A 27765-nucleotide genomic window follows, 5' to 3' on the forward strand; every position below is an offset into this window, starting at 1 on the left:
AATGGGTGTTCCTGTCTTGGGAGTACTACTTAAGGGGAGACAGTGTTTAATTTAGTTTTTTTAGTCTTCTTATTGAATTTTTCAACATACTTATTTACTTATCACAACATACACCACATTAATAAAACTACAGTAAGAAAAAAATACTTTAAGGTCCCATGGAAGGAAATTGTCACTTTGTGAGTTTTTTTAACATTAATATGAGTTCCCCCAGCCTGCCTATGGTCCCCCAGTGGCAAGAGATTGTTATAGGTCTAAACAGAGCCTTGGGGATCCTGCTCTGCCTTTGAGAAAATGAAAGCTCATTGTGGGACTGGCTCTAGTGGCTGTAATTCTGCACCAAGGCTGAATTTCTGGTCCACTAAGGTCTATATAAAAGAGACCTCAGATACAGTATTAGGGGAGCACTAATGTCTATGTAAAAGAGACTTCAAATACAGTATAAGGGGACCACTATGGTCTATATAAAAGAGACTTAAGATATGATATTAGGGGACCACTAAGGTCTATATAAAAGAGACTTCAGATACAGTATTAGGGGACCACTAAGGTCTATATAAAAAGCGGCATTTCATAGGACCTTTAACTCTACATACAAACAGATCAACATACATATGAAACACATAATGAAATAAGACCACACATTTCAAAGAAAATCCATAAGCAGAAGAAAATGTAAAGGAAAATAAGAAGGGGTGGATCCTAAGGGAATCTATGCATGCTGCTTGGATACAATCGTTTGTTCAAAGTCGTTTGTTCCACAGGGCCCCTTCTAAAGTATCTACGTTTTTCAAGCTTGAAATGGACCATTACACTTTTTATCCATCTAGAGTGGGATGACAGGAGACAATCTTCTTTCTGGTCTTAACCGAGCGTTTTGGTGTCTAGACTTAACTGTTGACACCACATGATGGTCACCTTTTTCCAGTTAAACTTAACTGTAACTGCTGCTGTCACGACGGTCCCCTCACAGTGCCCGGCTCACAGTCAGCTTTTCTCAGCTAAATTCAACTGTAAAGACCGCTAAACCTAAACCGAGCCAGAATTTTGTAGGATATCTCACAAATTGTTGTGTATATGGTTTCCTTAGGAATCCATACAAACCTGTTTCTGAAAATGCTTTGAAAGTGTCACTCTCCTATTACAAACAGACCTCACAGTATGTGAAGAATTACCTCAGCACTAAAGAAAAATGCATTTACTGTGGCTGATTCTGATTTATATAGTGTTTATTTCCTCAGCATGGTGGCAGTCTGGTCAAAGCTGGCCCTATAACGCTCCCCTCTGGTTCGAGCACTTTGGGCCGTGGTCGCAGGCAGCTCCCTCAGACGCCCCTCACGCCTCGTCCAGCCGTGGCCTACAAGACCGCCATCTCCTCGCCTCTCCAGTCAGGTGCCAGCACCGCTACGTCGGGGCACCAGACTCGTTTCAGCCGTGGCCTTTCAGAGCATGAACGCTTACACTGGGGCCACGACGAGTCCCCGATACCAGTGACCCGCATCGGTTCGGACCCTAATTTAAACCAGCAGCCACAGGTTGCTTCTCAACATGGCCTCCTTGAAGAGGACTTCCAGGACACTGTGAACGGCCAGGGCGGGGGACGCTCTGCCAGAATCGCTGCCTCAACAACAGCCTCAGCTTCACACGGACCTGCTGCTGTGCCTGTCACGGCGGCCGCCACGCATGGTCGGGCAGGGGGGGTGCCCAACGGCTACCACTTCACCCTCGGAGTCAACTCTGCGTCTGGGCCTGGGAGCCGAGGAACAGGAAGTCTCAGGGAGAGGGAGGAAGAGGACTGGTGCTAATATGGCAGAAAAGTGTCAGCTGAGGACGGACAGCTAATCAGTGATTCACAGCGCTCATGGCCAATGAACGGACAGGAAGCCAGCGGATTATTACAGAAAGAAAGGCGGTGGAAGGAAAAAGCCACTGGAAAGTGCTGTGAAAGGGGACCAGAAATCATTCCAGCTTTGTAGTGTTACTCTCCTTTTTTATACAACAAACTTTTAAGGAAAAATGACACTGATGACTTTTCTACCCCCTTTTCTTGCACTGAAGTTATAGCACCTGTGAAGACCCTTAAGTATTTTGCCTTGGCCAGTAAAATCAGAGATGGAGCAGAAGACAAAAACCAAAACCTCCTCATTCTTTGTGTGAAACTACTGTATGAAGTGTGTTTCGGACAGCTCTGAATGCTTCATTCCTGGTGTTAATATGGCTGTTCTCAACACTGTTTTTTATGTTTCATTTTGTCTATAGTTGCCATGTAGGTGAAAGAAGAGTCAACTTGATCGTATTGATGCTTCCACCGAATTATCTCTTTTTATCATAGGCTATTACTGTGGGGGATATAACCAAATTCTGACCAGAGCAGATATTAGGACTATTTGATGTAGGTCTAAAACCTCTGCCATCATTAGGGACATGGTGAGTAATGTGATAAAAATTAAAGAATGGGAAGGGTCAGAATAGGAATAGAGCCCATTTTTCATGATCACATTTTTGTAAATTGTACCAGATTAAATACATTTTATTAGTACAGAAGGAGACTGGGTAACTCTTTGCTGATGTTATGTGGCTGAATACTAAGTGCCTCGTCTTCCAAGATGTATTAAGATGCAGCCTGGTCAGATGGACTTGAACATACAGTAGAGGATGTATGTATGCACACAGCAAAGAAAAAGTAGAGAACAAAGTTTGAGTCTGGAATAATGGACAGAATGCAAAAAAACAACAACTTTGTACTGAATCTTGTGGTAGGTAAATCTGAATTACAGATCCAAAGTAAGCATTGTAGTGCATGCCGGGGTCTTGAACTTTTCAAAAAATAGTGTCTGTACTTTTGCTTAAGGGTTTGTGGTAAGCATTTGCCTTTCTCTTTCAAATATACTGCCAGCCAGTTGGTAGAAATGGTCTCTGAATGGAGAGAAGTGCCATTTTTTTTTTTTTAATTTACAATCAACTCTAAACCTTCTCATATATACCTATAAATACAGTATATATGTATGTATATGTGCATAAATATGTGTGTATATATATACAGTATATATGTATGTGTGTATATATATATATATATATATGTATGTATAGTGGGGCTCGAAAGTTTGAGCACCTCACGTAAAAATTGGTATTAATGTGCATAAAGAAGCCAAAAAAAAATGGAAAAATCTCTAAAAGGCATCAAATGACAGATTAGACATTTGTATTAAATGTCACAAAAAGTTAGATTTTATTTTCATCATTTACACTTTCAAAATTCAGAAAACTAAAAAATGGCGTCTGCAAAAGTTTGGGCACTCTGCAGAGTTAATAACTTGTACTGCCCCCTTTGGCAAGTATCACCGCTTGGAAACGCTTCTTATAGCCAGCCAAGAGTCTTCCCATTCTTGTTTGAGGTATCTTCGCCCATTCGTCCTTCCAAAAGTCTTCCAGTTCTTTGAGATTTCTGGGCTGTCAGTCACGCACTACTCTTTTAAAGGTCTATCCATAGACTTTCAATTATGTTGAGGTCAGGAGATTGTGAAGGCCATGGCAAAACCTTCAGTTTACTCCTCTTGATGTAATCCACCGTGGATTTTGAGGTGTGTTTAGGATCTCTATCCATTTGTAGAAGCCATACTCTCTTTAACTTCAGCTTTTACCCCAATTGCATCAAGTTAGCGTCCAAATCTTTGTAATCTTCTTATAGCCTTCTTCTGCTTAGCTTCAACTGCTTAGAAGAACCCGTGGTGCTGATTGTTGGGAGAAGGTCAGATGAGTCTGGGCATTTAAAACCTTAAGATTGACATCACCTGGTCTTTCCAGACGATGACTGAGAACAATCCATGACACTGTCAGGTCTCAGCTTTCCAAAGGGGGCGGTGCATGCTAGAAACTCTGCAGGGTTGCAAAAGTTTTGCAGACGCCGTTTTTTAGGTTTTCTGTTATTTTGAAAGTTTAAATGATGGAAATAAAATCTGACTTTTTGTGACATATTATACTAATGTCTGATCTGTCATTTGATGCCTTTTGGAGATTCTTCCATCTTTTCTTGGCTTCTTTATGCACATTAATACAAATTTTTACCTGGAGTGCCCAAACTTTCGAGCCCCACTGTATATGTATAAAATATGTATATATATACATATACATACAGTATGTATGTATATACGTATGTATATATGTGTGTGTGTGTTTGTGTGTATATATATATACTGTATATATATCCAATCTCTGCCATCAGATGTCATGGATTTAATTTCTTCTTATCCTATCCTCTGAGAGCAGTATTGTGTGAGGGTTTTTGAGAGAGGTTACCTGTTTGTGTAGTCACAGGTACAATAGAGAGTTGTGTTGTTGCTGCTGACTGTTGGCTTCAAATAGGGCTATGCAACAAGACGACACTTCATCTGCCCTGTAGCTTTACCCTCTGGAATCTCCAGGTTCAGGCTTTAGTGTGACTGTGACAAAATTTTACATTTGTGTATGATGAGCTGTACATTTGAAATGTATTATATGATGTACAGTTAACTGACAACACATATTGAGGCACAAATGGTATCAAAACTAATAGATGTGAATCACAGGGCATTTTTGAGGTTGGCAAGTTGACTGCATGACACCTACCTAGATGGAATCACCATAAATATAACACAGTGTTCTTACAGAATTGGGTCAAGTTGTGTTTTGAAATAGTTTTAGTGTTTTTTTTAAACTTGCTTAGAAAACCAGATAAATAGGGTTGATAAATTGGTTTCAGTGTGAGATAGTCTGTGAATTACAAATAGCTGAACTAACATTTTTTTGTGTCATTAGTAGAGGTCTCCACAAGCCTAAAAGACAAGTAGCATATCCTGGGACCCAAGGCATTATTTTCCTAAACCTAATCCTTGTGTGATTGGCAACACGTTGGCTACACTTTTGCCTGTATTCTTTATGTACTTAAAGAAAAAGGATGCCGATATTTTGTATTTTTTTTTTATAGTCAACCAATCCCATGAAAAGACCAAAACCGACAATGTTTTATTCTTATGGTATTTTCTGATTCTCCAAATCTGACAGTAACACTTGGCCCCAAGCCCATTGTTACACACATATACATCTTTAAAAATTAGTCACAAATACTTAGTTCTATGCCTTTAAAAGAGCTCAGCAATTTCCTAAAACAGCTGTAGCAAATGTTACTTAAACAGAAATAAATAGTGCATTTGTTGAGGACCATTGTCAGCTGTGGTTTAATACACATTTTGTGCTTTAGTGAGAATTTATTGCGGCTGGAAGCATTATTATAAATCATACATGGTTTCTTGGCAAGATATAGCATCCTGATTGGTTGAAGTTAGGGTTAGGTATTTACCTAATGTGGTTAAGATCAGGATAGTCCTTTGGTCAGGGGTCAGGACCCGAACAAATAGGGTTCCAGTACCTTGAACGAATTTGGATGCTTGGCCAATCCTAACGTTGGAATGCTACACAGCCCGGTGTTTTAGCAAATATCACTGAAACATGAGTAAACAGTGCATTTGTTGGGGACTGTTGTTCTCCGGTGATTATTTATGGGAAGCAGAACTCTATGTGTGTGTGTGTGTGTGTGTGTGTGCGTGCGTGTGTGTGTGTGTGTGTGTGTGTGTGTGTGTTTTCATGGTATTGAAGGAACGCGTCACTCTGTAGCAGAGAAATATGAAACACAATACTTGTTATATCCATTCGTAGTTGGATTAGTTTTTTTGATTGGTTGAAAATAAGAAAAATATAGAAAATCACTGGACTTAACCTTTAAAACACATGAAATAGATGATTACAGTTGATAAACAAAAACTTTCAAATTTAAATGAAATAAGGCAATTAGGTAAAGAACAAGTATTATATATATATATATATATATATATATATATATATATATATATATATAGAGAGAGAGAGAGAGAGAGAGAGAGAGAGAGAGAGAGAGATAACAAAATAATGGACTTCTAGGTGTCTAACTCTCTTGGTGATCTTTGTATTGACTCTAAGCAAGTTTATGAACATGTAAATTATTTGCGAATATAATTTGATCCAAGTCTGATTATTTCCTTGTTTTATAATTTTTTTTCTCCATTGTCTCATATTTGTGCGTTCTATTTATTGGTTTGCCTAAAAAGGAACGTTTTAGACTTTAAAGCAGTGAGGTCTAACTGTAGGCGTGGCTCTGTTCTTTGTGAAGGAAACGTAATGGAATGCGTGTCGTATTACTGTGTTGGAAACGTTGCTGTAAGTTGCCATATTGGAGCAGAGATTTGTGTTCATCTCTACAGTTGATTTCCCAAAAGATCCAACATTTTCAGACCTCCCAACGAGCCCTACATGAACAGGGTGCCAAGTTTTCTTCTTACAGTTTTGCTATGACTGCCCCCTATGGACATGTCCTGCTTGCATGTTCTGATATGAAAATGTGCATGTGCAAAAAAAAGAGGCATTGTTTAACTACATTCAGTCCACGATTTGTACAATTTGTCTCCTGGTTGCATTTTCTGATTATGTAAACAAACACTGTAAGTATCTGTTTCAGGTAAATACAAAAAAAAGACTTTGAATAACATTTTATCACACAACCACCAAAGTGGAAACAAGACTCTTTCTCAGAAAAGAGGTTCTGGAGTGGCTGAATCCTTTGCTGCCTGATCTGTTACTTGACTGTCTCTCCTGCAGTCATTTCAACTGTACCTATAGATTTGATATGAATATAAGTCCTTGAATAAAGAAGTAGGATTATGAAATTGGAGGATTGAATTGACATGTTGTTGTAATCAGGGTTGGGTTATGGTATCATTTTATTGAGTTTCAATCCAGAATTTAATCTGATACTATTTCTTATTGAATCTTGTTATGTTTATTTTTCTGCGACTTTGAAGTAACGGCAATGCTAAATAACTTACTATGTTAGAGCTAAAACACATTGAAACTTGAGTGTTGCCAGCAAAGTTCTTGAGTTAAATGACTACATGTGTGGTTTTTACATTGCTTTTGGCCAAGAAAAAGTAGGTAAAGATTCAATAAGAGACTCATTCTTTTTTTGTGGTTAACAACATTTTATTTTTTAACAACTTACAAAACATACAACTCATCATCACCCACCCAGACAAAAATCAAGAAAAGATGACACAGTTACTACAATATACTAGACAATTCAACAAAATACTAAACCAAATAAACATATGTGTAAATAAAGACACCATAAACCCATCAAACACCCCCCCTAGCACAAAGCTTGTCAGGAGCCCTCCAGAAAGCTCAGGTACTTTCCCCATTTCCTAGTACAGACATCTAATCTGATTTACAGGTTATATGAAATCATTTCAGCCTAGCCATCTCAGAACCCCACTCCTGGAGTGACAGTTCCCATTCACTCTTCCATCGTCTTAAAAAATCTGTCTGGCTATAATTAAACTAGTCTGGACCCGGACTAGTGTTTCTTATGTGTTTAGGATTGACCTATCTCCCAGAACAAATAATCCTGGGTTGAATGGAACCTGGGCCCCTGCAATCCGACATGGGTTATAATGAATCCCGGTCCACAATTCCAGGACCTTGTCATAGGAGCATAGGACACAAAGAACTTAGCCATCCTCTGTCTTACATTAGAGACTCATTCTTAATAAGTCTGGATGTTAAAGTATCCTGGAGAGCACAATTTAAATTTGCTCAGCGAGTCACTCTGGTATCGAGTCATGCTGCTCATTAACTATACCCTTGTACCTGGGCTGCACCAATCACATCGGAGTATCTGATATAGGCGGAGGCAGAGACGAGCTGCATCAATCACATTGGTGTAACTTATATAGGCGGGCCAGAAGAGCTCAACCAATCACATTGGTGTTACTCATATAGGCGGGGCCAGAGGCGAGCTGCACCACTCACTGTAAATGGATATACGTTTAGATATTTTTCTGGTTCTTTCTGCTCCCTGGGATCAAATTATGCAGTATGAGTTACTTTACCTTTAAGTGGTATTAATACAAATTGGATCAGCGCAAAACAGATAAAAATTGGTACTCCACTGGTTTTACCAAGACCAGTTAAGTTGTGATGCTGCTGTGAAACCATTGTTGTGTTGAGGTGTAGAGCCTAGCTCCTGGGAGTGGTATTTTTGGCAGAAGCAGGCACCGGTTTTCAGGGAAAAGGTTTTAACCCCAGTGTTGTCTTCCCGCCAACCTGCAATTTTTTTGTTTTTCTGAATCAAAATGTTAAATGAAAACCTTTTATCAAGGTTATGGTCATCTTTTTCGACCCCTCTTTGTCTTCCCCGCTGTGTTTTTGTAACTTTTTCTGAGCTTTTTGAATTTTTTGTGTTTTTCAACCCATTTCTTTTTGCCATTTCTGTCACTTTGTTTTGCATTTTTTACATTTGTTCTTATTTTAGTCACTGATTATTTATTTAACTCGTGAGGAGCACTGTTGGAAACCATCCATGTTACTTTTTTGGACAATTTGTTTGAGAGAAACCCAAATTTCTGATATAGAAACTTTTTGAAAATGTGTCAAATTTGACCCAAAGCCGACAGGAGAGTTAAAAACCAACTGTACACTTTGTGCTCAGCACCAAATAACACACAAATACAGTGATTAAGGAACATTGTGGAGCAAACATAGCAGCTAAAGAGCCAGATCTTTCCCTTACATTTATCAAAAAGTGTGTGTGTGTGTGTCTCAACCAGACACCTGCAAAGTTTCTTTTATTTATTTATTTAATTTTTTTGCTTTTTTTAGTTTTATTAATTAAACATTCATTCATCGGATCATATACTATAAAAATAATTGCAACTTATATAATATGAGACCAAGTAAAAAGGTGATGTATACAAAATATAAAAAAATCCATGAAGAGAGCAAAATAAAAATACAAAAAAGTGAAATATATATAAATAAAAATGTGACTTACTAACTTCATTATTGATACTGACAGCTGCATTGCACCGTTGGGGCGCTGTCAGTGACAGAATCTGTCCACAGACAGACATAAAAAATAATCATCTAACAAAGTGCTCAAAACTGCTTCTGTGGTATTTCCTGCTATGATGATGCACGCACACACACACACACACAAACACACACACACACACAAGGTGAAAACAATAATATTGCTCTACATGCTAAATGTACAGGCCAGAGTAGGTCATGGTCACACAGGGGATATGTCAGTGTTGTGTTCACTGTGTGTTTCCACTGCCCCCAAGTGGCTAAAAAAATCATTTGTGGCAGATTTAATTAAAGTAAAACATCAGGAGTTCCCCTTTAAGTAGAGTACAGTAAGTATAAGAGTAGACACTACAGTATATTACAGTTGAGTGTGTGATGATGCAATCACGTGATCTTTGCAAATAGTATGACCTGATGTCTGATAGAAGTCCCCTGGGACTGGGCTGATGTACCATAGCTTTTTCATGTTGAACCAATCAGCAGAGAGATTGGGATTATGTGACTCTTTATTGGTCTTCTGGCTGCAGCAAATGTCTCTTGGAGACTAAGAAAATTGATAAATCTACATAATAAAAACTGAACAATTTGCAAATAAGTTTCAGACAGCTTTTTTTTTTAAATGGGTGGAGGCCCTACGTGATTTTAATTGGTAGGAAAAGGGGCGGGGCCTCGTTGGCTCGTTGAGCCCTTTGTGATGAGATGCAGCTGCAGGAGGAGAGAGGCTGCTGCTGCTGTCTGAGGAGGAGGAGAGCTGAAGAGGATGAGAAGTTAGTCTGCGTCGTAGGCTACTCAAGTTCAAGAAAAACTGCCGTTCAACAATGTTCCTCACCTTTGACTAATGAGAGCAACACTACTGGAGAACTTTTGTAACCAGAAGCCATTTTGGCCCTCTTGTTTGCATGTCTTTAAACCTTAACTACAAAGGTGTTAAAGCAGGAAGATGTTCTGCTGCTGGTTAAAATTAACACTTTGCCTTCTCGGGCTCATAACGACAAGCAGTGCCTCACCTGACGTTGCACCGGTGGATTTTGGAGGCGAGTCCGGCTCCGGGATGCTGCAGACAGGTAAGAGGGGTTACACCTGGGGAGCCTGGATGTAAAATATCAATGCACAAAAATATGCTAGGCTACTTTGTTTCACAACATGGTTTTTACCAAGTGCGACAACTTTCCAGCTAATGTAAAATTGTACACTATGGCTTTCAACGGGGAATTAAATTTCTTTGAGTGTTTTATGAAACTTAATATTTTACCAGCAGCAAGCACTGACACTACCCCCCCCCCCGCTTTGCCTTTTAAGTAGTGTCTAGCTTAGTGTCTAATTATTTTTAGCTAGCTACTGTGAATTTAGCTTGTAGCGCTAGCTAGTAATGGTCAAGCTATCACCAAAACAGTTAAAATTAACTGAAGTTGAAGTTGAGTCTTTTTTTGTTGGTTGCTTGCATTGAACTACATGTCTTTTAAGAACCTACTAAAGGATAAATTACGCTATTGTGTCATTGCACTTCTCTTCACCATCTTGTGTATTATGTATTGTACAGTGAACCTAAAACATGTGCGGACTGAGTGAATGATTTGGGTTTTATTGGCTGTGAAGACAGAAGGAATTCAGACCTCAATAAGACTTTTTTTTTTACTTACGGGGTTCAGTGTCTTGCCCAAGGACACTTCAGCATGGAACTGTAAGTGGTTGAACCACCAACCTTCCAATTGGCAGGCAACCACTCCACCGCTGAGCCACAGTCGCCCATGCATACTTTCATTATGCACCTTAATAGTCAAAAGCCATTTAAAAGGCCAAAGTTTCCAAAATCAGTTTGACATCAGTTTGGGTCAAGATGTTTTATCTCTGATTATGAATTAAAGTTTCAATGTCTATGGAACACACAGAATTCGATTTAGTAAGTTTGCTTTGACACGGCTCTAAAGAGATGTTTTAATTTGCTGAATACATCATGCACAAAACATGTCTTGCATTAAACACAAAAGGAAAGTCAAAATCATCCACAGTTATTACATCACTTGGAATGCTTTCATTCATGCAAGAATCCCACCATTGTATTCACAGCCATCACTGTTGTCTCATTGGTGTTTTCAGTGTCTGGATCCCCTTTGCGTTATTAGGACTGTTGCTACAGTGACAGCGTTGTGCATGCTGTAGCTCTACACTGGTGCTTAATCCATCCGTGACCTGTTGAAATTGATCTTAAATTGGAGCTCTGCCAGGCGCCCGAGTATGTCATGTCTGGAATTTTACGGCATCACACAATGTTTATTTTCCAGTTTGGGTTTCATTACTTTTCCTCATTGCTATCATCTGAATGTTAGAGGCACACACAGCAGACCCAAACAGAGATGTCAGAGAGCAGGGAATCAGCTGACAGTTTGGATTAGTCCGGTGAGCATGTTGAACCTAGCCTATTGAATGTTTTTACTGTGTGTTTTCAGAGAGTTACTGTAGATGGCAGAGTGGGAAAGCCTTGTGTCAACTTCCACTGGATATCACTGTATAGGCTGTTAGTTATGTAATACTGCTGTGATAATTGTCTTGCGTGTACTTGTTAGGTTTTCTCAGTTAAAATTTGCCCAGTTCCAGATGTAACTGAGCTCATCTGTAATTTCTGCAGATAGAATGAATCAACACCTGGATTTGTGATCGTGAGTTCATCCCAAGCCTATTTATATGGTCTAGAACAATATGGTGCTATGGAGCTCAGTTTCTGGCTCAGTAGGTAGAGCGTGTAGGCTACTAATCAGGTTGGATGGTTCAACTGCCTGCAACCCCTGTTCACACACCAAAATATGCCAGACACTGAAACCCAAATTATGTGTGTGCGTTTTGCATGCTTGTTTCTAGAGCGCTAGATAAAAGCACTGAATAATTGCAGCCATTTACTTTATTTTATGCTATTCTGGTCGGTAGACCATCACGTTTCATGACATGCATCATCTACACACTGAAACTACTAAGTGAGTACAAGTTACTTACTCTGCAGGATCTTGGCCATAACCTGTTACACAACTTGTTTCCATATTGGCAAGATGAACCAATTCTGACTCCAAGATTAAATGATTATATGTGACTTGGATCCATCCTCCAACATCCTTCAGTAGGGTACTGTAATGCATACTGTGCATTTTTCTGTCAATACTTATTTTAAGGCAGTTCTTCTCCATATCCCTACACCTTCAATTCAGTTTGAAAAAAACATTTATCAAATGTTTTGGCCTGATTTATTATAGATGTACACATTATGTAGAAATAATTTGTTGAATAGTTGTAAATGGCACCTTTCAGGTAGCCTAGATCATGGAGGTTTAAAAAAAAAAAGCAGGAGAAGGAGTGAATGCCTACGAAGGAGAACCTACCAAGTAACCCTTACTGTGATCTGTTGTGCAGGAGTCACTCACCTTCATATTTTAACCCTTTATGACTGATTGAATGACTCATATGCAAAACAGCATTTAAACCAAAATGCCTCTGCACGTGATTTCTGTTCTGTCAACCCAGCTCTGATTTGACTTTGTAGCCTTTGTCTTTGTGTCTTTGTTTTTTTTTGCAAACAGTATCCAGGTTTCCATCCAAAGTTATCGCAGATATCATGATTAGGAGAGCAAAAGTCAAACCTAAACAGTGAAAAATAAATGATGATTTCCAGATTTCAATGAAACTTGCTATGGACATTCCTGAATAGCAGGGGGTCAATCTTAATGTTTTATGCTGCTGTGAGCATCTTCTTGCACACGTTCAACATTGCCATTGTAGTTTCTGAGCATGTTCATGTTCCAAAGAGGATAAAGTGCCAACAGAAACTACACATCCGATTTTCATGAAAAATTATACCCTGAAGGCGAAACCACTACCATCAGCTAAAAAAAAAGGTCCAAATTATCTCAAAACTATAAAAATGTAATGAGGAAATTCTAATTGAATATTTGAATCTAATTCATGCTCTCTAGAGAATGACACCTTCTTATTCTAGACACTCTGTTTTCCTTTCAAACCAAATTGTCTACTTTTATATGCAAGATAGCTAATAATTCAATTAGTTTAATTCCATTGACCCACGGACAAAGCGAGGTCTATGAAGAGAAAATCAGTGTTTATGACTTTCTCTATATAGTGAACTGGGCACCAGTGAAGGATTTTGGGCAAAGTTGCCTGCCTTTACCTCTCTAGCTCCTTAAAAATAGCACCAGGAGTCTTTGTCATTTCCAGTCCATCGAATAATCCATCCATTCATCCATCCACCCATCCCTCTAATCAGCTATATCCAGTTGTGTTATGTGATTGCCATGTGTCAGGAATAGCTTACTGTAACCTCTGACCCTATGTGATGGGTATCGCTAGAGCACAGCATGCAGAACAGCTGTTGGGAAGAGTTCTTGGATGTTTAGAAGAGGTGGGCCTGTGTCTGAGTGTCTCCATACCCATCAGCATCAACCATACCCTCACCGTACTGCTACCCCAGCACAACACTTTCGTCAGAAGTGGGAATTGCTGGCAACCTTCCTGACCTTCTGTGTGCGTGTTAGTGGAGCACTGGAAGTTGTTTCTAAATTTATGTCATACGTGCACCAATATTTGAATGCCAGTCACGTCTGCGTCCAGTGTTTACATCAGACGTGTAGTACACGCGTGTAGGATACACAGCGTATTCATTAGTGATTTGGTGGTGAAGATTTTAATTTCTTTGAACCAAAAGAGAGCCTAGACACTTGCCTTGGTTGTGAGGAGAAGACTGAGGAAGGCATCAGAAAGAAGGGTTTGGGTGCACAAGACTTTGAGGTCCAGAGAGCAGTTGGGGGAATTCCAGCTAGTAAGGGAGCTCCGCTTTCACTGTGACTGGTTCCTGGGGTAATTTTGCCTACAGGGTGCAATTTGACAGTCTGCTGACGAGAGTCGAGTCTACGATTTCCAAGATGGGTTATGAATGGGTTTCAATTTCTAAATAAAATGTTGCATTTCAACACTGTCATTGCATGTTTACGTACATAGGAAGTGTATGATCATCTTTGTATTTGGTTTTTGCAGCTCACGACAGTACAGTTGTTCGCCTTTCATTTAGTGGTTTCATCCCAGTTGGTCCAGATCTTTTTCAAATATGTCATCTAGTGAGGGGTTTACAATTACATTTGCCTAGTACAGTCTTGCTCCCAAAAGGGTGAACCCTTGACATTTTAATGACCCCCTGACCTTTCCTCTCGGGTCATCAGGACAAACTCAACATGTTTATCTCCACTACTGCTTAGGGTCTTTAAAAAATGTATAATACGTTTTTGTTTTATTATAACATTAACTATATATATTAAAAGTGCAATAGAAAGGTCTGCAAGGCACACTACACAGTAGTGTATATACAGTATGTGTATATATAGTAATAATAGTAGTAGTATTAATAGTTTTTTTCTTACCTCCCTCTACATAGAGAATAGTCATCATACAAATTAATTATGGTGCACTTTGTAGCACTTATGTCTTATGGCTGTGTCCTTAAACCAGATCAGAAGCACAATACCAGCCATGTCCCTGAAACATGAATGCTCTTCCAGCAGGTTGAGCTCATGATGTCATTGCCAATATAATGCCAGATCCGTTGGCAGGCATCTGCATCCAATGAAACGTGATCTTGGGCCTTAGTGCTTGGTGAGCCCTGATCTGGGGCCCATTAGCAAGCTTTAACCAGGCAGAGGCCCACATGCTGTGGCTTGCGTGGTGTAACATTCCTACAACATACACAGACTGGGTCGTCGGCTTGGTTCTGGGTGTGGAGTAGGCAGCTTGTGGCCAGCTTTGTGTGAGCAAAAGCGGGTGGAGAGGGCTAGGTGCAAACCACATGTTGGATCAGAACCTCCTTCTGGTCTGTAATCTCTTCTCCAGCCAACTGGATCCAGATGGAAAATAGGGTGGGTTGATAGTTTTCAGATAAAGTGCCTCAAATATTTGGCACTAAAGGAAAAATAAAAGAAAGTAATTTTCCTTTTTTTTTTATATTTACCATTTGTCCTTAGTGACCACTTTGTAGGGTTGTTTCTCAATGTGTCTCCTATTGCTCAGTCACGGCAAAGAGCCTGCAGCGTCGCATTACAGCCTGTCGGAGATTTATGTGGAAACGCCATTTTATGATCTGGTGTTTTGTCCCAAGCTATGCTGTTTGTAATTCCTTTGACTCAAGTGTTGACACACTTAATTGTGTCCATTCTCTGTACGGCACTTTAAGTTTTTTTTTAGCTTGCAAATGTTTACCACCTGCCTTGTGGTGTTGAAAAAAGATCTAATGGTGACAATGTGCACCTGGTGTTGCAGGTAGTACCTGCTTAAGCTGCGGTTAAGCAGTTTCTTTTTATTTAAGGTGAGTCTTACTTGTTGAACAACCACATTTAATTTTATTTGAAACATTTGCCCATTTGACCATGGATTTATGAAAGTGGAGTGTTCCATAAATGCCGGCTGCTGGCCAAACCGCCGCCTACTAATTTGAGTCCAGCCGAATACTTTTATAATGACGTTTTTATTCCACTAAAATAGTTTTGATAAACAAGTTTCTATTGCGTTTTCACGACCACTAGCCTCTGCTTCAACACAGTGTGAGCATTATGATAGACACCCACAGGCAATCCTACCCCCACATGCACACGTGTGCTGTTTTGTCATGTTGTACTGCTCATCTTATAAGGTTGAGCAGAGGGTTCAGTAACAGCGCTTGGCATGAGTTTGGTATGAGTGTCTTCAATCCTGGCAGGCATGCAGACCTAAATATGGTGCAGATTGGTTACTATTAGAAGGACCTGACTTTATTTGGCAACTATTTGCCCCTTGGGACACATTTAAACTATCATATTATTGTTATTCATCATTTAAAAAAAAGTCAAGGTGGAGCCGGGAGGCCAGTTTAACTGCTGCAGCTGTGACATGTTTAACTGCCTTAATACGCTTGTGTTCTGCTAAATAGATGCCAGGTGATGCAATATTGTTTCTTACCAGCAAAACACACACACACACACACACACTTAATTCCTGTCGTTGCCACACAGTCTCTTGTTTTACCTCATTCACTTTTTTTTGCCACATAAAAGAATTATCAGATTTTTTGTGATTCCTTGGCTCTTACATAGACTCCCTGACAGAGACACACAGACATCCTGTTCAGTTGATCCCTTTGTGACTTCAGCACGGCGCTCTGCATGGTAAAATAAACAGAGTAGCCTGGCTGTATCCAAGTCATACATTCAGTATAAAACAATAAATATGTCAGCCACCTTACCTGCGTCAAGTTTTAGACTTGCTGCAATTGGAACCTATGCTGAAAGAGACTCATGTTGTCTTTATAAAACTTATAAACCATACCTATACTGTTTTTATTTTTTTTTGAGCAATGAGCATAAGACAACTTTCTGTCTAGAACAAACCAAAAAATGAACAAAGATTTTGGTAGAAATGTTATCTTAGCTCCCAGAGAATAAATATGTTCAATCATGAAGATGATGTCATAATTGTGTATTTATAATGCAGACAATTTTACTTTCTTCAACACTTTTGATGCTTTTTTACCCCAATGTTTGTTGACGTTTTCAACACTACGCAACACTAATTTATTAACTTTAGTTTCACAATTATTTTTGGAATTTATGGTCAATAAACCTCATTTATAGGAAATTATACAGAAAAGCAGAAATTAGGAATTATTCAGACTAAAATTAAAGGAATGGATGTTGATGGATAATCACAGACTGGAATGTGTCAACTTTTATTCAATACTTTTAAGACACCACTTTAATTTGTTTTCCAAATACTATAAAATTGAATAAGACCCCCCCCCCCCCCCCAAATTAGTGAAAGTAGAGATTTGTACTTGCCAAAGAGCATTGTGGGGAATCAATCATGTTATTTGGGGTAATTAAAAAGAACATTGATATAGGACAACATGAGGGTTAACACAGGTCTGTCAATATGGGTGAACACGTAAGTAGCCTAGCTAGTAAGAATAGCTATTATTAAGTTTTCATAAGAATACAGTTTGGTCTTCTGAGGCTAGCACGCTGTACATAAACAATTACATTAAAACAAAAAGGAGCAAACTACGCATTTCAGACACTAGTATGCTGCTTTTTGTTTTTAATGTGATCGGTTTATAAAATAGTGTGAGTGTCTTTTGATGAGAAGCCCTGCTGAGCACAGGGTATCTTAAGTTTTTTTGTTGAATGGCACCACCTTTTGGCTTTGGCATTTGAATTATTTTCCTTTTATTTACTGTTGGAGAGCCGTCATCAATTTTAAAAACCCCTGTCTAAAAAGAATGAACTAAACCTGCTTGTTGAAATGAATAGATCTCTTGGTTAGGTAAATAGTGTGATAGGTTGAAATGAATAGCCCTTGACATGTTCATACGAGTCTAAATGTGCAGATGCTTATCTTTATTGGTTTGTCTGAATTTGACTGAAGGACCTTAGATGACACCTATGTTATGACTAACAGAACTCAAACAAATCCTACATGGGGCAGCCAGAGGGAAAAGACTCAATTAGTTTTTTGTTTTCTTTCTTTTTTTCCTTCTCTCTGGGTGAACCATGTCCTCATCTTTTAAACTCCTATCAACTTTCCGATTAGACGTGTTACTTTAATGGAATTGATTTTGTTTTGAAGTTGCAGCTCTGTCCGGAGTGTTACCTTTACTGCCCACATTTTATTCCAGACTGCCCAAGGTTTATCAGCCCTGAAGGGTTTGTTTCTGGGGACCACAGACTGACTTGCTTTCTTTATTCATTGCCTGCATGGCACTGTGCCACTCTAATCACAACAGCTTTTTGTGCTTTGTAAATGAAAGAGTGTACCTTTGTCAGTATGCAGGTTTGTTGGCCACATATGTGTCTGATGGACTTTATATTTGTTAAGAAATTAGTCCTAAAAACATAAAAATATTGAAGAAAGTAATAAATATGCTAGAGCAATTATAATTCAAAGTTGTTTTCAGTAGAAATAAGCTTGCCAGATGTTGTTTGCCTGGGAAAGCCCTGACAGACTTCCGGCAAATTTGAGATTTGCTCTGCAAGTCCGTCTGGCCAAGAACCCATTCAAGCCCATTTCCATTTTTTCCAAATTGAGGCACCAATCACAACTGTTGAGGCAGTCTTTACACAAAGATGATAGTGCAGCGCCATCTTCTTTATTGCTCTGATTGGTTTTAGGTCTATCCAATTGCCGCCCTTTTGGAAATAGGCTGTGAATGAACCTTCCCCACACCCATTCTGTTACAATCAAGAAGGTCTGGTGTCAACCAGGCTAAAATGTTGTCACTCGTTTTGAGAATATAAAGACTAACAGTACTTAATATAGTGCTGGGCGGTTTACCGGTCTGTACCGTATACTGGTATTAATTTCCTGTATGATATGAATTTGTCCTAAAGCGCATTACCGATGCATGGCCACAGAGAGCGCTGCGGCCGAAGTAATCCGTGAAAGTATTTTGGATGGGAACTGAGAAATACCAGAAATGGTTCGGGAACATGCTCTCTATGTCTTGAAACTGGACACCTGGTGATAATGATGACAAAGCAGCAGTGATTTTCTTGCATCCTCACTTGTGGAAACTCATAAAGGTTTTTTTTTTTTGTCAGGACAAAACACCCAGTTCTGATACGTATTGGATATTTTTAAGATTATTTTTAAGAAAAAAAACTGTTAAATGCGTACCATTCTCAATTGTATCTTTATAACACAATGAATAACCTACAACTAACTCTCTTTAACAGGATAACACAACATAGCACACAAAGTGCCTGCTGTCCAGACAGCTGGGATTTTAGTTCTTTCACCTTTCTCCTTCTCAGTTCACTTTTCGGAGGGAATTCAGTGTTGTAGCTTTTATGAACAGTCCGAAAATGCCGCTCCACATTTCCCTTCTTCTGAATAGCAATGGTAGATTTGCAGATGAAGCAAATGCACTTTGAATAGGTAATTGGGAAAAAAAAGTCCTCCTCCCATTCTGTATGGAAGTGGTAAGTTTTTGGGTTTTTACTTTGTCCAGCTCCCCCACTCATTTTTATACCGTTTTTTTTAGATTATTAGAAATAACTTAGCTAGGCTAACTCGGCAACTCGCTTGCTTGCTGGAATTTTGCCGCTGCTGCATGCACAAGCGTGCTGAGTGCTGACCCATGAAAAAAATCAGACGTTAGACAGGTTGTCCTGTATGTCAATCAAGTGAAAAATGTCATAGTAAGGATGGATGATTGGCTGACGAAAATATCAGACGTTAGACTGGTTGTCCTGTATGTCAATCAAGTGACAAATAGAATATTGGCATTGTGAAGATGGATGATAGGCTGACATCTTTATTTTTCTTTTTTTATGCCATGCGATCTACCCCCACCGCCTTGGCGATCGACCGGTAGATCGCGATCGACCTAATGAGCACCCCTGGCTTAAAGCATTCTCCTTCAAATAACATCATATAATGTTATGGAACAAAACAAACCCTTTAGTAAACAGGGTGATATTAAATAAAAAATGTTATGTTCTATGTGCTCCTGACAGTAGAATAAGCCATTGACCTATTTAAAGGCCCAGTCAAGCAAAAGAAGTAAAATACTTTGAAACCGCCAGAAAAAATACCAGGATACAAATTTTAGGTCATATCGCTCAGCATTAACTCAATGACAAAAAAATCCTTTATCTGTCATACACAGGACACATGTTTTAGTGAAAACTACTACTTTATCTACTAAGAAAAATTACTTTCATTACTTTCAATCTTTCATTATCATAGACACATAACAGTATCCTGTTCAAATAATTAGAAATGTAGTTCTTGGTCTTTCATATTTGGCATGACCTTATGGAATGGCTCTGCCTTTAACTGTACAGATATTGCAGCCACATGCTCACAAAAAATCCTGTGAACAATGAACAATGGAAAGACAGTTGGGATGCACACAATGCAATGGATTGTACCTATTCCAGCCTATTAGTCAGCAGTGCATTCTCAAGAGACATGAGATTGTACGTCTGCAGACTGACATGTTACAGATAAAGGCTCCGCCAGCTACATTCCTCTCAAACTTTTTACAAGCTCAATTTACATATGTATTAACCCCTTTTACACACATACTCTTAGAACCTGTTCAGACCTGGCAATAACATGTGTCTTGGGTGATCCGATCACTAATGGAGAGCGCTAATTACAGTTGCGAATGCACCCAAGTTGTCTTATGGGCCAATTGAGAGCCGATCTCTCAGACCACATTTGAAGGGTCTAGGATGCATGTGGCCAAGAAACGCCTGCTCAACTGACGACCACTGCCTAAGTGTAGCATTGTTAAAATATATAAGCTAGCTTTGTTGATGCCTGAAATGTTCATTTATCCCATATACAAACCCCAATTCCCATGAAGTTGGGACGTAAATAAAATCGACTACAATGATTTGCAAATACTTTTCAACCTATATTCAATTAAACAAACTACAAAGACAAAATATTTAATGTTCAAACTGATAAATGTAATTCTTTTTTCTTGTTTGCAAATATTCACTTATTTTGAATTTGATGCCAACAACATGTTCCAAAAAAGCTGGAACAGCGGCATGTTTACCACTGTGTTACATCACCATTCCTTTTAACCCTTGTGTTGTCTTCCCATCAACCTAGTTTAGTTTGCCTGTTTATAAAGTAGCTTGTAAGAACAACGCAGGTTTACATAAGCCTTTGGACAATTTTAGGCTGTTACATAAGCACGGTAGTCTATCACCTGACCAAACCAAGCTCAATAGATTTGAGTTTGAGCATTGGTCTGGGGAGTCTGCTCTGTATTTTCTAGAGGCAGGACCAACGGGCATAGTTCAAATGACTCTGTACTCAACTGGATAGTTCTTCCAACCACCAGATCAACGAGCCGGGTGACATAGAAGCAACAGCGGCATCAACGGGTTGCTGCGCTTTGGTGGTGTTTGGTGGCCAATATGTTAAATGTAAACTGCTGGACTCTAAACTAATCTCCATTGTTGTGATCACACAATAACATAATATCTTGAAGTGATCACGCTCCCGTTTTACTTGACATTAGATATAACATTCATAGAAGTGAACGCACCTGGAAATTTGATAACACAATTTTGAAATTGAAAAGTTTTCTGGATTATATGTCAGCAAGGCTGCCAGCCATAATTGGCACCAAGGACACTGGCGATGTGGAGGATTCAGTACTGTGGGACTCAATCAAAGCAGTTCTCAGAGGGCCCATTATATCTTATGTAGCAGGAAGGAGAAAACAAGCAGAAAAGAGGTTAGTGGAGTTAAATGAATCGGTCACAACTAGAGCATTTTTACAAAGCGTCTGCAGATCCAGGGACATTGAAAACTTTTGTCTCCCGTAGATGAGTACAAAACAATTTAATCTGCTCAGGTTTGTAAACAAATTAACAGAATTAAACAGATGCAATTTGAAATAGGAGGTAATCCTCAAACCGGTGGCACGGCGGTTGAGAAAGGCCTAAACCTCTCTGGCCGTACTGAGAATAAAGTCTGAAATTGGGACTGTTCTTACTGACCTTAAAGAAATAAACTCATGTTTTATGGAGTTCTATTCAGAACTGCATAAGTCAAACTGTAATCATGACACAGATGTAATTTTCCTCAGAGCATCTTAGCGGTAAAACAATTGCGGAGTTAGACAAAAACATCTCTATTGCAGAAATAGTAGAAGCAGTTGTGGAATTCCCAAATAAAGCACTTGGCTTTTGATGGGTACATTATAGAGTTCTAGAAGTGTTTCTGTTGTGGATATTTAAACATGCAACATCTAATCAACTGCCAACTGTCATCCGCGCTCAAATGCTTTATAAGAACTTTCTTTCATTTTGAAAAAGGGCCGCCACAAACTAGATGCCTCTTCCTACAGACTTGTGTCATTGCTCCCTAATGAAACAAAGCTGATTGAAAACTTATATCCACACAATTGTGCACCCTTATCAACCAGGTTTTATTCCAAACAAACACATTCACTCCAATTTACCCTATCTATTTAATATACTATACGCTGAACACAATACAGAGACAGTTTTGATCTCCATGGATGCTCAGAAGGCCTTCCATCAGGTCAAGTGGCCATAAATGTATGTAGCCCTTGAGGCTTTTGGCTTCTGGAAAGGGGTTCATTGATTGGATGCAGATTTTGTTTGCTCACACTACAGCTAGTGGAATTACAAAGCAGCAGTGATGGGAATAACAGTGTTCTAAAATAACGGCGTTACTAATGGCGTTACTTTTTTTAGAAAGCAGATGTTGCTCCAAAACCTGTATGTACCTTTCAGCATTAATGGTGCAAGTTACCCATGCCATGAGCACTAACACCCCCCATACCATCACAGTTCTTGCCTTTTAAACTGTGTGCAGATAACAATCTGGATGGTCCTTTTCCTCTTTGGCCCTGAGGACATGACGTCCATGAGTTCCAAAAAACAATTTGAAATGTGGACTCGTCAGACTAGAGCTCACTGATGCTGACGGCATTTCTGGGTGTTGTTGATAAAGGGCTTCCGCTTTGCATGGTAGAATTTTAACTTGCCCTTGTAGATGTTGTAACTAACTGTGTTAACTGACAATGGTTTTCCAAAGTGTTCCTGAGCCCATGCGGTAATAACCTTTTCAGTCTTGCTGCTTACGTGCAGAGATTTCTCCAAATTCTCTGAATCTTTTGATGATCTTTTGGACTGTAGATGATAAAATCCCTAAATTCCGTGAATATTTGCAAAAATAACAGTTTATCAGTTTGAACATTAAATATATTGTCTTTGCAGTGTATTTAATTGAATATAGGTTGAAAGGATTTGCAAATCATTTTTATTTACGTTTTACGCAACATCCCACCTTCATTCAAATTGCGGTTTATTAGGAATTTGTCAAACATTAGCCTTCCATTTTATATCTGTGTACGGGAGCACGCTGTTAAAGTTACCATTAGGTGTCAGTGACACAGCAGTAGTCACAATATGTTATTTATATAACTATCCAGTGAAGTAATCACCCCAAAAATGAACGTACTTTATCAAACAAATCCTTTAACTGCAAAATTTTAATACGCTGTCCTGCTAAATATTGTAATTTTTTGCTGCCGCTTTTTTAATGATTTGGATTACCATTTAGCTGTGCAGTTAATCGATGGTCATCATCATGTCTTGGTCATTTTCCCTCTATTATTTGCCTCCCTCTTTCTTTAGTTAAGCGAGGACAACCTTGTTCTCGTGACCCGGCGGTGTTCTCATCCCCCCTGATTAGATGAGTGAGGTAATCTGCTGTGGTCTGTGCTGCTGACAGACAAGAAATAGAAAAGCAACAGAGTCTGTGCTGCTGGCGCCCGCACAACCAGACCTCTGCCTGTCAGGAATTTTTGTTTGAGTGTGGTTCCCACTACTATGTTTTAGGGCTGAGACTTATTTCCATCAGTCTATGCTAAACAGGTCAGTCTGAGAACATACTTTATGTGAGAGAACTCATTTCACAGCGTGTCCATCTTAATGACGGCCCATTACTTGTTAGATTGAGTCCAATCTTTAATTCTGGAAGACAATCATTTCCAGCATGTTGACAAAGTTTAAGAAAGAACATAGAATGACAGAACAGTAGGTTTTATAACTATATTACACATTTAATGTTTTAAAACGCAAGCATAGAGGCAACTCTTCCTCTACTGGAACTATTACATTTTCTGATTTCCAGATGCCTCATGTTGAGGCAGATGTCTTCACTGCTTTAATTAGGGAACAAGAGTGTGACAAAACATAATCTCCCCTGTACTGGTCTGACCTTTCAGCCAGTCTTGTAGTATACTGTCGACCTGAAGAGTTACCCACTCTACTGAAGTTGACTCTTAGGGTCAGGATTCACACAACACAGGGCTGTTTGACAAAGCTGAACGAGTCTTGTAAAGATTTTTACAAGAATTCTTTACAAGCACTTTAATGACTTTGTCAATGTTGCAATGTTTTCTTACCTCATCCACTGTGGTCTGTACGATAATGATGACCTTAACAAGACAGGACCGTGGTTATGAGGGAAGTAAAGAACTTTAAGGTCAGGAGATCTCATAATGGAATAATCTTTTTCATTTTTGTTCAACTTTTTCACGTACAGAAATAAAAATCTATTTATAGGGCTGATGAAAAAAAATCAAAATTCAATGTGCAGATGGTGGCATGGCACTAGTGACTTGGAGTACAGTGATCAAGGTCTGAGGATGACATTTACAGTTCTGAGCATCAAAACGTTTCGGATAAAGGAATGTGACGGAGTATAAGTGATTAACGATGTGCAGGATGTTGAGGTGTATGAACCAATGGATAAATTACTCACTTTATTGTCTAAACTCTTCTAGATTTTCTGATGATTAAGTAATTAATCAATTGCTTCAGCATCAGTAACTGTTGAATATTGAAGTGGAAATTTCCGTATTGTCCATAATAAAACTTAAATTACTAATTAAAAGCTACATCTGCAGCTCTGTGAGGCGGTGCTTTGAGCTCCGAAGTGTTGCTCAAATATAAAGCAACACTTTATATTTGATTTTATATAAACGCTATAACGTGCTGATCTTTAGCAGGTAGGATGTTCATCTTATTTTAGCGTGATAGCATGCTGATATTGCTAATTAGCACAAAACACAAAGTGCAGCTGTAGCTGATAGGAGTGCCATGGTTTTGCTGTTTTTTTTTGGTCATAAACCAGTTGTGGAACAATTCAATTCAAAGGGGACATGACTGTCTGCACCAACTTCTGTGGCTGTCACTCTTGTAGTTAAGATTAATAAAGTATAATAAAATTAAATTAAAATTAAAAAAGACATTTCACTCAAAACCCCAAGTAGTAAGCTCATGGTGGTGCTAGAGTGAAAGTCAAGGGATCACCAAAGTCTATAGGATTTATTGTTTGGGACCTATGAATGTTTGAACCAAATTTTGTGTCAATCCATCTTGCAGTTGTTAAGCTACTTATGACTGAAGGCCCGCCCACTTTCTGATGACATCACCGCCCCACTGACTTTCTGATGACATCACCGCCCCACTGACTTGGCACATTTTAACAAGTTGTCTTCTTTTTTTTTTTTTCTGAAGTTCAGAAACTGTATAATATATATATATATATATATATATATATATATATATATATATATACACACACACACACACACACACACACACACACACACACACACCCTACTTATGTCTGGACCAAAGTAGTGGATTGAGCCGTGTTGTTAGCAAAGGCTGAAAAAAGTCATTCTATAGTTAGAAACTTCTATGACCTTTGGCTCGGCTATTTTAACAAGCAAATACTGTCACTGTTAATAGGGCTGTTAACTCTGACTTCATTAACACAATACTTTCACTTGTCAGCAGTATCATGAGTATTTGACACAGAACGGGTCTATTACACACAATGTTTAACTTAACTGCGGAGGGTTTGCCACATGAAGCCAGACAGTGATGTTGAACTGTTTGTACAGAGGTGTCAGCAGACTCATACTACTCTGCCAGTAGTATGGTGTCATTCCCATGCACTGATTGGCCTGGATCTTATTTAATTTGTAAGTCGGAGTACAAAGTCATGTTTTAGCTTAAAAAGAAGGCGCCTAAATCAGGTTGCTTTAAAAGAAATGTAGCATGAAACAGAGCAGATACACTATAAGTAATGTCATTTAAAAACTGATCTGTTTTTTGACTGTGTGCGCATGGGTAAGTGTTTCACAGGTATCAGCCATTTAAGGGGGCTCTAAATTAAAAATGAATATTGCACTCTGTTGAGAGAGCTTGAAGTTGACATTGTTTTCTTTGAAAATAGACCGTTCTTACCGATCCCCTGATAGTCTCTCAGTGGGTGCTGGGATCTGGTGGTTTGTCTTCTGTCCAACACACATCCCCTTATACTGCTTGGATTTCCACTCCAATTGAGATGTGTTTCTCCTTCATTGTTCCAGCGGGCTTATTACCTGACTCACCAACTCCCTCGGCCGTCCAATAGCCCCATGTCTGCTTTCCTCATCTTTTTTAAAATACCAATTTACAGGCCATTCTGTCCTCACAGCTCTGTGCAGATATATTTTTCTAACTGGTATGTAAGACACATGTAGCACAAAGGATTTCTCTCCCATCTGTTTGCATGTTCAGCTGACACAATCCTCATCTGGTTTTGTGATTCTTGGAAATGTAAAAAGGCGGTCAGAACATGACAATCATTTAGATGGTGTCAATGAGCATGTTATCACAAATAATTTGCTCACATTCTTACATTTCTGTGGATCTCAAGATAAAACCTTTACATAAATCTCACTAAATATCTGGCTTGATATGGTTAAAGACCTTCTCATGTTTCTTGTAGAATCCAGGCCATTGGATTACCACAGGTGCTGTTTATGTGTCTGGCTTTGGGACTGGCTATTTGCAAAGTCGACTTCTCCAGATGTACTTGGAGCTTGTCTGTTAAGGCCCTTTTATCTGTTCTGCAGCCTCCATACACAAGGCGGGGTCTAGGGATAGATCCGGGCTGAGCAGCTGGATGTGCATTGTGCCTATGTGTCTGCTCGTTGGGAAATGAAACGCTTCTCATGTAAAGCAAACTGTCAGGTTGAAAATCTGTGAAAAAATGCAGCTTATTTGCTTTTGCTGAAATGTCTAAATCTACAATTGTGTTCACTGGTTTGAACATGAAGGTGTCATAGAACTGCAGTTTAATTAGAGTTGCTACTTGATAGTAATCATTATAAAGTAGCAAGTAGCATTCATGTCTGTCATTTCTTCATATAAATTATTTGTGAGAAAAACAACAACAAAAACAAATGGATATTGTTATTGCTTTGAATGGCAATCTATCTTTCCACCAATATATCACCAACTACTGGATAGATTTCCATGAGATTTTGTACAGACATGTACTGTATGATGCCCAGATGGTAAACCTTAAGGATTTTGGTATTTCCCTGTTTTTCAATGACATTTCTCAACTATTTTACTGCCAAGAATTTTCAATCACTTTGTGATCCCCTGACTTTTTCTCGAGTGCCATCATCAGATGTCTAATGCTTTTGTTTATGTCCAAATACCTGCAAAACTAATGACGTTGCTTTTCAGTTAAGTTCTAATTGTACTATGGTACTATGTTGTTTTATTTGTTTTTTTTTTATATAATTCTAGCATGTCTAAAAACATCCAGAAAGGGGACTGCCTATCAAAACTATTTTCAGCTAATTCGGGTACATTTGCATTTGTTTAAATCAGAATAAGCTTTATTGGCCAGGTTTGCGCAAACAAATAAGGAATTTGACTTTGGTTAATCTTTGCTCTCAACACTCAAGTACAACACTCAATTAACATACAGTTGTGTTCAAAATAATAGCTGTCCAACATCACTTACCTCATAAATCATATTTGTTGATAGAAGTGATATTTCTACATGGCAAAAAAAAAAAAAACAGACACTGACATGCTGCTCAATCTGTGGAATTGAATCTGTAATTGAAAAGACAATTTCAAAAATAATTACAGTGTTGCGTTCAATTAGTGAGCGGACTTTAATTAAAAAGTTGATTTGGGAAGGGGAAATGGATAGATGGATAGATAGTTAGATAGATCTCTCCCCTCCCCCCCCCCCAAAAAAAAGGGACATTCTATTGTTGCAGCTGAAAAATATCAGACACAGCACACATACGGAATATACAGAGAGGAAAATAAGTATTTGAACACCCTGCTATTTTGCAAGTTTTCCCACTTGGAAATCATGGAGGGGTCTGAAATTGTCATCGTAGGTGCATGTCCACTGTGAGAGACATAATCTAAAAAAATAAATCCA

General features: G+C 38.8%; 2 protein-coding genes and 1 long non-coding RNA gene across 10 annotated transcripts in view; 2 read left to right on the forward strand and 1 right to left on the reverse strand.

Annotated features, from left to right (window-relative positions):
* cacna1bb (calcium channel, voltage-dependent, N type, alpha 1B subunit, b) overlaps window positions 1-2983 on the forward strand; it is a 211439-nt gene extending 208456 nt beyond the window's left edge. For 7 of the 8 annotated variants that reach the window (XM_034895434.1, XM_034895437.1, XM_034895435.1 and 4 more), the window contains one exon: window positions 1242-2983. In XM_034895434.1, the coding sequence (XP_034751325.1) occupies window positions 1242-1805 (564 nt within the window). In that variant the 3' untranslated portion in view covers window positions 1806-2983. The remainder of the gene's footprint in view (window positions 1-1241) is intronic. The other variant, XM_034895438.1, reaches the window with a different exon arrangement.
* Window positions 973-19956, reverse strand: LOC117958825. The gene is made up of 3 exons (XR_004659799.1): window positions 19946-19956; window positions 17237-17241; window positions 973-1029 (listed from the first exon to the last, which is right to left on the reverse strand). It is a non-coding gene; the product is annotated as an uncharacterized LOC117958825 (long non-coding RNA).
* si:ch211-196i2.1 (collagen alpha-1(I) chain) overlaps window positions 9588-27765 on the forward strand; it is a 117185-nt gene continuing 99007 nt past the window's right edge. Inside the window, exon 1 of the mRNA XM_034895444.1 lies at window positions 9588-9998. Within this exon, the coding sequence (XP_034751335.1) occupies window positions 9875-9998 (124 nt within the window). The 5' untranslated portion in view covers window positions 9588-9874. The remainder of the gene's footprint in view (window positions 9999-27765) is intronic.

The sequence above is a fragment of the Etheostoma cragini genome, chromosome 16 (genome assembly GCF_013103735.1).
Source record: "Etheostoma cragini isolate CJK2018 chromosome 16, CSU_Ecrag_1.0, whole genome shotgun sequence".
Taxonomy (NCBI): domain Eukaryota; kingdom Metazoa; phylum Chordata; class Actinopteri; order Perciformes; family Percidae; genus Etheostoma; species Etheostoma cragini.